This window comes from Salarias fasciatus, chromosome 6 (genome assembly GCF_902148845.1).
Source record: "Salarias fasciatus chromosome 6, fSalaFa1.1, whole genome shotgun sequence".
Lineage (NCBI taxonomy): Eukaryota > Metazoa > Chordata > Actinopteri > Blenniiformes > Blenniidae > Salarias > Salarias fasciatus.
Genome location: NC_043750.1, coordinates 34,027,236 through 34,039,285, shown reverse-complemented (window position 1 = coordinate 34,039,285; position 12,050 = coordinate 34,027,236). Strand labels below are relative to the sequence as shown.

The 12,050-nt window shown below is 45.4% G+C and overlaps 1 protein-coding gene across 1 annotated transcript; it reads left to right on the top strand.

Moving 5' to 3' along the window:
* Positions 1-4,709: 4,709 nt before the first annotated feature.
* Positions 4,710-10,535, top strand: LOC115390924 (epsin-3-like). The gene is made up of 11 exons (XM_030094974.1): positions 4,710-4,831; positions 5,014-5,172; positions 5,341-5,424; positions 5,910-6,207; positions 6,458-6,576; positions 7,211-7,297; positions 8,043-8,166; positions 8,252-8,422; positions 8,500-8,595; positions 8,719-9,012; positions 9,107-10,535. The coding sequence occupies exons 1-11, from the start codon at positions 4,763-4,765 to the stop codon at positions 9,403-9,405; spliced, it is 1,800 nt and encodes a 599-aa protein (XP_029950834.1). The 5' UTR covers positions 4,710-4,762; the 3' UTR covers positions 9,406-10,535.
* The last annotated feature ends 1,515 nt before the right edge of the window (positions 10,536-12,050 follow it).

The window sequence follows — 12,050 nt, the reverse complement described above, 5'->3', positions numbered from 1 at the left end:
TCTTGAATTAGTAAATGTGGCCCACAGAGGTGTTGTTGGAGCTGCTGCCTGCACCCATGAGTCATTTAAATGAAGTGCATATGGCTGAGTCAGAAGAATCTACCCATATCTCAGGCTGTAAATCCTCCACGAGGCTGTCGGAGAGCGTCTTTTATTCTCAGAGCACACCAACCGATAGTCCCGTTGCTGTCCCAGTGATAGAGCAAAAACCCACAGTGTAGCCTCAGAGAGTGAATTAGCTTCAATGTTTTATATTTCTGTTCTACTGCTCCACATTTTGCAGATTGATATATTCAGAGGCGGAGTGTGGGTCTCAGTACAGAGGGGCCGGAGCATTCTCTGGCCCTTATGACAGTAACTTTACCATTCAAACAATCCCTCATGCTACCATCAAACAACACACTAATGCTCACTTTTATTGAGCCAAGCAAAACTATATGCCTCAGAAAGCAGAATAAAGTCACAAACCAGTTCACAAACTTGTTCTGCAGAACAAATACACATACGCACCCGCGCACACACAGACACATACACAACTACAGCCTGACAGCTGTCAATCTCAGAGCGTCCGCTGTCCATGGTGCTGAAAGCTCAGATAAAAACTCACGGGCTAAATCTGTACCATCTTTGATACAGCTTAAATATAAAATGAACACAGCTGCTCTAAAATTACACAATCTATTCAGATAGATACAGACACAGCTATCTATATCTTTTGGAATTCACGTATATTAGAAAAAAATAGACTCGGCGGTCTCTTATAGTTGAGAGCAACACAAGGCACATTCAGATAAACCACACAGCATTCAGACCAGACCATAACCAGACCACGACATTCTGATAAAGATAATGTTTTTGAAGGTTTCACTGACTCACCAGTGGCTCCGATGTTAGGTTTTGGGTAGTACCGCTAGCGGCTAGCATAGTGTTTAGCATACTGTTGAACTTCCCTCCAAAGAGTTCAGATCAAGTGCAAAAGAAAAAACTCGTTCATGCCGCACAGCCAATCAGCGCTGGCTTACAGCTCTGATGCATTCATGGACAGTCGTAATGTAAGAATTGTCAAATTCGAGCCCACACTCATATGCGTATACCTTCTCGCACACACTGCACATTTTATTATAATAATTTATTTACGAGTAAATATGAACACATCTCATGAAACGGGGCCCTATGACCTTGTGGGCCCTGGGGCGACCGCCCCCTTGCCCCCACTCTGGCTCCGCTACAGGATATATTGAATTCAACAATGACCTGCTTGGATTGCTAAGAACAACAATCACATGCTTAATTCCAGGCTCACTGAAAGGCAGATGTGGTGAAAATCAGTTCACACATGTCATCTGTTATTGGTATTTTTAAACTTGCACAGTTTCTTTTAGATTGAGCTCATCTGCTTCCCCTGTCTGCTTGGCTTTTAAAACTGTGGCACACACACACACACACACACACACACACACACACACACACACACACATACACACGCACACACACACACACACACACACACACACACACACACACACACACACACGCCCAGTCTTGTATTTCTATCCTTGTGGGGACCGTCCATTGACTCCCATTCATGTCTAGCCCCTAACCCTGACCCTTACCCTAACCCTAACCCACACCACAACAAAGCCTAACCCTAAAGAAATGTTTTTGCACTTTTACTTTTTTCAGTAACAACAGCATGGTCAAGAAAACACTGTTTCTCCTACTTAGGACCGGAAAAAGGTCCCCACAAGGCACGTCGTTTCACGTTTTGCTATCCTTGTGGGGACATTTGGCCCCGACAAGGATAGAAATACAAGAACGCACACACAAACACACACACACACACACACACACACACACACACACACACAAAGATATCATGCTGGAGTGAGGATCAGATAAGGGGAAACAGAGAGCAGTTATTTCAAAGACATACAGAGACAAAAGCAGCTGCTCACAGCCTCCGTGTGTGTGTGTGTGTGTGTATGTGTGTGTGTGTGTGTGTGTGTGTGTGTGTGTGTGTGTGTGTGTGTGAGAGAGAGAGAGAGAGAGCTGAAGATGATTGTGCAGAAAGGTGATACTGGCTGAAGTTGCTGAGCAGTACTTTCTTTTTGTGCTCTCTCTCTCTCTCTCTTCTCTCTCTCTCTCTCTCTCTCTCTCTCTCTCTCTCTCTCTCTTAGAATTGTGCTCACATGTTTGTCCCTGCGTGTACTGACCATCTCATGTCCTCTGTGTTTCTGCTGTTTACTGCTGTTCGGCGCGCCTCACTTGTTGGGGAACTTTTGGGACAAAGCGGTGAACAGGAACACTGAAATCACGACACGATGAAAGAGAAGGCTCCGCTGTCAGTTGATGTTGACATGCGGGCATAATCATTAATAAACCATTAAGTGGAGACTATATGCAACACATCTGGTTCCATTCTTATCCCGCAAGATGATTCTATCAAAATAAATTCAGAACTTCATGTGTTTCATATATGTGCTTTTCGTTTTGGGAGACAGAAGGCATCAGGCATTCAATGATGATTGATGGAGGATTATAGGTAACCAGTTCATGTTTCTAAATTAGGTTCAATGAGCCACAATCTCAGACAATTACAACTAATAAATCACCTTTCTCCTTTGATAAATATTCTGGAAATGATCTCGTAGTCTGCAGAAAAGCTGTCTGTGTGCTACATTGATGTGTTTCACTGCAATCTGAAGTTCTTGTTTTTTAACAATCTCTGGAAAGACATGCTACTGCTCATCAGTTGTGCCATAACACATGGAGGGTAATGATTATTTTCAGATGCAGTTGCAGCTGTAAATTAGGAATAAACTGTAAAATGTAAATGCTACTGTGGTTATGTGCAAACATACACTGATATAAACATTAAGAGGAAATGTACATGTGTACTTTTATCCACATGTCCCTGGGAGTTTCTCCTGACTTTAACCACCTATCTACACTCTTGAATCCTTTGTGAGCCTCAACTTTTGTCCAATATACCTAATATATTCAGCACATCTAAACACACAATGTAGACTTCAGCTTACCCAGAAAAACAGTTGTGATAACACAGTTTGCTAAAGTTGTGGACTTTTTGGCAGAGTAGAAGCCTAAAAACAGAAAAGTCATCTGTACTTCATTGTTTTGATTTTTTTTTTTAATGGTAAATAAATGTCATTACACATTGTCAATGTTTCTGCAGGCTCAATGAGGAAAAGAGTAGATGGGAACATGACAGAGTTCATCAATTCAGCACTTTTTCAAACCTTTCGGTGATTGTATGACTGATGAAAAGAGTTGGGTTTGGTGCGGTCACCCCAGTTCAGCTTTGGATTAGTGGGTTAATTACGTTTCATGTCGTCACAGGCAGAGGAGGAGGCGTCAGAGGAAACCTCAATGATCAATTCCCAGGGATCTCTTCTGAAACATGAATTAGGAAGAGTAAAATGGGTTGCAAGAGAGTCCGTGCACACACACCATGTCTATATGTGTGTGTGTGTGTGTGTGTGTGCACACAGTGGCCTGAATAAAATAAGCCACAAAGAAGCTTCATCAGACACCTGAGTACCAGAGCTTTTCTGCGGCCTACTTTCAGAGATCGGGCCCCAATTTCAGAGCCGCTTTACCCACGTCTATCATCTGTCTTTCTCTCAGTTCACAGTGTTCGTGCTGATTGTGATGGCCGAGACATGAATCAGTGGTTGTTACAGTGAAGTGTGAGTTTCACCAGGTAAAGTCATCCAGATTGAAATATTTTAGTAGACTCTGATCAACAGAGTGGTGCAGTGGTGAGACCAGGGGTGCCAAACATAAAGCTTGTGTGCCAAAAGTGGCCTGCAAGAGGCTCCAATCCAGTCATTCACTCAACCAGGGACACTGTGAAAAAATTTCAAAGAAAACACAGATGTTGTTTAAAACAAATTCTTAAGAGTGGCAGAAAAAATACAATCCTGGGACCTAGACTGAGACACGGATGATGCTTCAAGGAACCCAAGCAACCTTGTTGCCAGTAAAAAAGCCTCGAAGCCATGCTAACAGGGAAACTTTGTAAAAACATGCATAAAGCAACAACTACAGAAGGATTTTTTTTAGACATTTTAGATCTTTGCATCTGAAGTTATCGTTAAAATTTAAAATGTAGTCATTTTTTTTTTGTTTTGCCTTGTTTTTTTGCAATTACACAGACTTTTTTGTCACATATACTCTGAGCCACAACAAGGAAAAAACAATAATCTAGCACTATTTTAATTGTCTGGCCCACTCAAGAAGAAACTGGGCCTTTTGTGGCCAATCAGCTAAAGTTTGACACTCCTGCTGAAGGTCTTTCTGTGTGGCGTTTCCATTACTAAGGAATTTTCCCCTACAGTCCGAAGGATGCAGGTTTTAAGTGGTTGGTGTAACAGACTGTAGGTGTGGATCCCACTGAGAGAACCTGTCGATGGGACCGGCTCTCTCCATAAACATAAGTAACACAAAAAGACTATTAAACCAATGAATTTTGTTCTCCAGACTCAGAAAAACAAACTTGGTGATATCCAAAAAATACGAGTGGTGTGTTATGAGAGCGATCTGACATCTGCACTCAGCTGACATTCAGATATGATCTCTTTCTTGCAGGGGCGTTCTTTAACTCCTGACTGAGAAGAGGAGCCTTCATTGGCATATCTACCTCCTCCATTCACCCCGTGTCACCTCCTTCCTTTAATCTGTTCAGCATCTCCTTTTTTGTTGTTGTTGCCCTCTCCCTCCATATCCTCCATCACCTGTCACCATGACAACCTCAGCCCTTCGCCGGCAGGTGAAGAATATTGTGCACAACTATTCGGAGGCGGAGATCAAGGTATCGTGACTGCAGTCTCTTCAAGTTTCATTAAAGTGCAAATGTTTTTGGACAAACCCTGCAGGCTGGACTTGTGGAGAGTGGAAATTTAAACGATATCTGATCTGATTATATCTGAGAAAAGTTACTGGATGCACGCGGAACAGCGGGGGCCTAATGGTTGTTGTGCTGCTGGTGTGAAGGTTCGCGAGGCCACGTCCAACGACCCCTGGGGGCCGTCCTCGTCTCTCATGTCAGAGATCGCTGACCTGACCTTCAATGTGGTTGCGTTTGCGGAGGTGATGGGCATGGTCTGGAAACGGCTCAATGACAGCGGCAAGAACTGGAGGCACGTCTACAAGGTGACTGACTGATGGTGTTTTTATGTGTTCGTCTGCTGCTGCTCGGGTTTACCCGCGTTAACTGTTCCTCCGAGTCGCCTCGTCTAATTACAGCCGTGTGGAGCTGAGGTGAAGCATAATAGTAATTTTGGAAAACTGCTGTGGTAATAATCAGTGTTTTTCCTCCAGGCTCTGACTCTGCTGGATTACCTGCTGAAGACTGGGTCGGAGAGAGTGGCCCAGCAGTGCCGTGAGAACGCGTTCACTATTCAGGTATGCTCAAAGAAACGGAACACGGTCAATATTTCGAGTTCCTCTCACTGGTTTCTTTCTCCAATCACATCAGTTACAGTTATAGAAATGCTTATATTTCTTTTTGTCTGACCAGCCTTTATAGATAATAACAATGATACAGTCAGAGAAGAATAATTCATTGGATGATCAGCAAACTCTCATATGAGCTCATTGGGGATTTCCTGCGTTTTTCTTAATCCTGTTTCATTTCAAAAGCTTCTGGTGACCTACTAAAGACCTGCATGTGGCTCAAACCAAAGCGAAATAGAACGGAAACAGCGAGGTTCCCCAAATACGTCATCTGTTGGGAATACAATCAGTAGCATTACATTTGAAGAGCTACGAATTATATGTGACAGATCTCTGACAGCTTCCGTACTGATAAAACAGTAAACCGGTGTATGAATTGCTTTGGAGAAGTGCTTTGGTTTATTGATGACCTTGAATCTTCTCCCCCGGTTCAGACGCTGCGGGACTTCCAGTATGTGGACCGTGACGGCAGGGACCAGGGGGCAAACGTGAGGGAAAAGGCCCGCCAACTGGTGTGTCTCATCCGGGATGAAGAACGCCTGCGGCAGGAGAGGAGTCAGGCCCTGAAGACAAAGGAGCGAATGGCGGGGGGAGGCAGCGGGGGAGGCGGGGCCGTGTACGGAGGGATCCCGCCGTCCTACCACCCGGGCAGACGGACCAGCCAGCCCAGCATGGCCGTGCTGTACGGAGAGGAGTTCAGCCGCTCCAGAGGATCTCCTTCCTCCTTCAACTGTGAGTACTGCAGTTTAACACACACTTTGCTTTAGAGGGAAACACACACACTGGTATTCAAGCTCATCGCTCAGTAGAAGCTTGTTTCCTACTGTAGACACGTTAGACAGTCCCCACACAGATTATCTATAGAGCGGTACAGGTCAGAAAATATTCAGACCAGCTCCACGCTTCCTCAGCTTCATGTTTTTGAGCCTTGTTACTGCAGTCTTGTTATTCCTGGAACCTCTCTGACGGGTTCTCTCTGCAGCCTCGTCCTCGTCGCCCCGCGCCGCCTCAGACCTGGAACAGGCCCGGCCCCAGACCAGCGGCGAGGAGGAGCTGCAGCTTCAGCTGGCTTTAGCCATGAGCCGGGAGGAGAGTCAGAAGGTATCGTCACCACACACACACACACACACACACACACACACACACACACACACACACACACACACACACACACACACACACACACACACACACACACACACACACACCTCAGTGTGTCTCTATGATTCCAAAAATCAGAATCTTACAAATATTTTGAACATTTGCCCATCTTCATCCCTGTTACCATAGCGATGGGTGAGACACACACAGCTACAGATTATTTAAAGCTTGAACCAAAAAGATCATCATCAGGTAGAAAACACACCGAACAGATCAGTGTAAACACCTATTGTCTCCCTTATCATTTCCTTCTCACTCAATCCATTTTGTTCTTTTTTTCTTCTTTTTATGGTCTCTGTTGTGCATTTGTCATCATCACTTCTTCTCCTTTACTAGGCAGTGATATTACTACTCAGTTTGTTGTGTTCATTTGAAGTCTTGCTGAAGATTTGGGAGGTTTTGTCCAATTCAACTAAATATGTCAGCAGAAAGAGCCATTAGTCCTGCTTTCTGTTTGCTCACCAAGCTGAAGAGGTGTTTTTGCTAATGGCCGTGCGCGTGTCAGTTTGCGTGTGTGTGTGTGTGTGCACTCATTTCCATGGCGGTAATGCTGATGACGATGCCGCCCCTGCAGGAGCAGCGCTGTCGCCAAGGAGACGACTCGCTGTTGCAGAAGGCCCTGGATGACAGCCGGAGAGAGAACCATCCAGGGACATGCGAGGTGAGCTGGACCACGTGCGCGTCTGTGCTGGAGGTGCATGTGTGTGTGTGTGGGTACACGCGTCGAACATGGGGGCAGATTTGCGCTGAAAAGTTGGGTAGGTGCACTTGTGGGTGGCTGCTGGCGGGCATTCGGAGAGTGAGGCAGAGTGTGTGGCGAGGCCTGCGAGATACTGAGACAAGAAAAAAAAAAGAAAAAAATGAGGCAAAAACACACAGATCAGCATAATGAGGGAGGTGTGAGAGAGAAACAGTGGAGAAAGAGGTGCCTGCTGAATGATAATGACTCCGTCCTGTCTAACCTTGAGCTCAGCATGACATTTCCCTGAAAGCATGCTCCTTGTCTTGTTGCACATCGGCTCTCTCACTCACAGTCCTGTCAGCACGCCTGTCGGAGTCGCCAGCTGCCTCGTGGAAAGGTCTCTGATTGCTCCTAATTTGTCATATTATATTCATATCATTCCTATCACAGAGAGCCGGAGCATTCAGAGCCTTCGGAGGAAAGCTATGAAGATTATATCTCAGCTTCTGAATAGCCGTCAAACAAATCCAGCATTTATCACAGAATATCATGTTGTATCTCAGTGTTCTGTTGCCTGATTGTTAAATTATGTGAAATTTGAAATTATGTGGGACAAATTAGGTTCTTGTAGGTGTTTTAAAGCCGTAAAGTCATGATTTATTCTCACCAGTGTTTAGATTAGGTCAGATGTAAGATGATGCTTATTTGTTTTTCATTTCTGCAGTCTGCCATGTTGGACCTGGTAGACATTTTTGGAGGCCAGCCTGAACCTCCACCTCCTCCTGGTGACCCCTGGAACTCAGCCCCGCCCACCCGTAACATCAGCTCAGATCCCTGGGACTCTGTAGGTCGGTGCTGCGTCACAAATTCAGCTTCTGTTTCTGAAAGACCTGTTTTATTGGTGTTCACGGTCCAACTCCATGCGCTCCTCAGCGGTCCGCTCCAGCACTCCTGTGATTGGCAGCCCCTGGACGGCGCCGCCCCCCTCCTCCGATACGTCTAATCCGTGGGCTCCATGTGACGACGCTCGCGCAGACCCCTGGGAAGCAGCGCCTGCAGCTTCCAGTCCTGTGAATGACGCCTGGGACAGTCCTGCAGACGGAGGTGAAACACTCAGCGTTCCTGGTTCTTTCAGTTACAGAGCGATTGTTGTTCTGATTTGTCTTCATGTTTCCTTTTAGATCTTGACGGGTCCGATCCATTCGCTGCACATGATGAAGAGAAGCCTCAGCAGGAGGTGCCCCGGGTGTCCTCCCCTCAGCCTGCCAGTCCCTCAGGTCTTTATCGCTTTAAAGAACTTTTACATTCTTCTTTTAATCTTGTCATCCAAGTAAACCATTTACTGCCATCTTGCTTTGTGCTTCTTTGAATTTCTCTGACTATTTTTCTTTCCGTTGCAGATTCCGATTCATTTGGAGTCAGGCCAGACTCTGACCTGTTTCCTGCACTGGACTCCAAACCGGATCCGTTTGGAGCCGATCCACCCGCGAAACCTCAAGTCAACGGACGCGAGTCGTCCAGCCCGGAGATGTTCGACCTGTCCCGGCTGGCACCTCCGCTCAGCGCCCCTCCGACACGAGTGTGTCGGACTCCAGAGGCTTTCCTGGGACCTACGGGTGCTTCACTGGTCAATTTAGACACTCTGATCCCACCAAACCCTCCCAGCAAGATGCACAATAACCCCTTCCTTTCAGGTAACCAGTGCTAACACACCTGTCTGTATGTAAGCACAGTCCTTATGGTGTTATTATTTCAAAGTTTTCCAACCAGAACATTCTGTCTTCACAGGTCTGAGCGCCCCATCTCCCACAAATCCCTTCCACTGTGACCAGCCTCGTCTCACCCTCAACCAAATGCGGCCATCTTCCACCTCCCCGCTTCCTCCCCACATGCTGTCCTACAGTCCATCGCTGCCCCTCCCTCTGCTCCACCAAGCGCCCATCCTCCCGTCCTCCTTCACGCAGCCTCCCGCCGGACTCCTGGACCTCCCCTCGAACCTCCCGCAGCCCCTGCTCCCCCTCTCTCCACGACCAGCACAACGTACCCAGTCCCAGACACAGACACACAGCCACAACCCCTTCCTCTGAGACTCCTGCAGCTTTCCAGCTCCGGTTTGCAGAAGGGGACAACAAAGCGGACTTCTTTCGGACTGATCTATGCTAACTAGAGCTGAGCCGAGCTTAGACGAGCCTGGACCCTGGTCTGATGTCATTGTGCACATTTGAAGTCGATAAAACTCGGACAGGATGTATTTGTGTCTGTCTGAAGACACACCAGCTGCTATATAACCTGAACTCTTGAAGAAAAGCTCACTCGTGCAAAGACATACACACACACACACACATGCACACACACTGAAACATGCACTCAGGCGCACTTCAGCGTGCATCGACACAGACATGTACACAGCACCAAACCGACAGGGTGTATCTCAAGAGTCCTTTCGATGCCTTTTCCTCATCACTGGTGACAAACCCTGAGAACCCTTCGACCACAGAGACACAACGGTTTCTTTAGAAGACTGCGAGGAAACCAAATACTCTGACCGTCCGTTCAAACATACCAGGATCCTTACCGCTGCTGCTTCACCGACAAAAGCATGAATGCATCCCTCCCCCAGGACTGCAAACTATTCTATCCTGCTGAGCACCTGAGACAAGTTCCTCGAATAAATCCTCTTTTCTCTGACCAGTCAATCAGATTCTGGAGCATTTTGTTACTGGAGAAGGGGATTTATAAGTTTCAACAGAACGCAGAGAATTGTTCAAGAACTATATGACTCCTTCCTACCTATATGAGATGATATTTATTTGGAATTGCCTTGTTATCTTTCAAACTCAATAGCACCTGATCCTCCGTGAGCTCAGTTATTTGTCTTTCAGGGCAAGAAGCCTCAGCAGCATCCAGGTAGATTTAAAACCGAAGCAACTCGTCTAAACTAGACTTCACTGACTCACTCTGGACCTAAACTGATCACTGATTGTACCCGGCAGGACCTCTGTGTGCGTCTCCACAGCTGACCCACAATGCATTTCTCTGCCGGTCCTTGTCGGCAGCATTTAGGAGGACCTCAGGGAGACCGCCCCGCCCCTCCTACGACCATTTTCAACTTTAATGATAGGGAAGGCATTTCATTACAACTTCACTGACAGGGCAATCAATTATTCTTCATATGGGAAGATGATTCTAAAAAGTATATGAAAAAAGTTCAAAGATTATAGATGATAATCTAATGTAGTGTGTAGTTTAAGGAATAAGAGAATCGGAGATAGTTGAGAGGAGAAAAGATATTTTGTCATCACTGCACTGAACCTGGACTTGAATGTGAAATGCCTGCCGATAGACACACACAGGCTTAGTACATATGTATTTAATAGAATGATACTGCTATATTATGAAGTATTATACCAATAAATGGATGGTGTTTGCATCGATTGTGTTGATTGATGAATCTCCCGTCCTTCTATCCCTGCATCTGTCATCTGTACTGCTTCATCTCACAAAGGGCCACGACGGGCTGAAGACAGTCTCAGCTAGCAAGTGTGTGAAGACAAACCAGCAGTGTGTGGCATGGAAGACAGGGAGACACCTCCAGCAAGACAAAGGGGGATTCTGCTGAACCTCGCACGCTTGGTGGAGGGCAATGAGCTACACCTTCTCAACCATTCATCTTCTATACTGCTGCAATCAGGAGATCAGACAGCAGCTCTTTTTTAAAAAAAATGGCATTAGCAGAGCTGTATATTAATTGGTTAAAACACACATTTTTACACACAATCATATTCATGCAAATTTAGAATCAACAATCAACTTCAACTGGAGTGATTCACGCTGACGAAGACCATCATCAATTTCAAAAATCTGTTGTTGATCTCCATAGATCGGTATAGTTATTGTTGCCTCCAGGAAGATTCTTCCTCCACTTCATAGAAATATTAAACATTGTCTAAAACACTCTTGGTAAATCATACTTCTGAATATCCTCCTGTAGTTAAACACCAATGTTGATATTTCTTGATGTCCTTGTTGTTCGTCACAGATATTCTTTGGAGCTTCAAGTCAAATGAAATCACAGTTGTTTAGATCATCCATCCGTCAGAAGTGCTTTATTTGGTCTTCTCTTCATTTTATTGTGATTTGTTTTTCTTCCCCACTCATCGCTGTCATCAGAGGCGGAGCATTCTCGACAGGCCCTTATGACAGTAACTTTACCATTCAAACAATACCTCATGCTACCATCAAACAACACACTAATGCTCACTTTTATTGAGCCAAGCAAACCTATATGCCTCAGAAAGCAGAATAAAGTCACAAGCCAGTTCACAAACTTGTTCTGAAGAACAAATACACATATGCACGCACACACACATGCACACACACATACACACAAATGCAGCCTGAACAGGTGTCAATCTCAGAGCGTCCGCTGTCCATGGTGCTGAAAACTCAGCTAAAAAGTCACTGGCTTAATCTGTACCATCTTTGATACAGCTTAAATATAAAATGAACACAGCTGGTCTAAAATTACACAATCTATTCAGATAGATATAGACATATCTTTTGGAATTCACGTATATTAGAAAAAAAATAGACTCGGCGGTCTCTTGTACACAAGGCAAATTCAAATAGCCAGGTTTTTAAGACCACAGCATTCTGATAAAGATAATATTTTTGAAGGTTTCACTGACTCACCAGTGGCTCTGATGTTAGGTTTTGGGTAGTACCGCTAGCG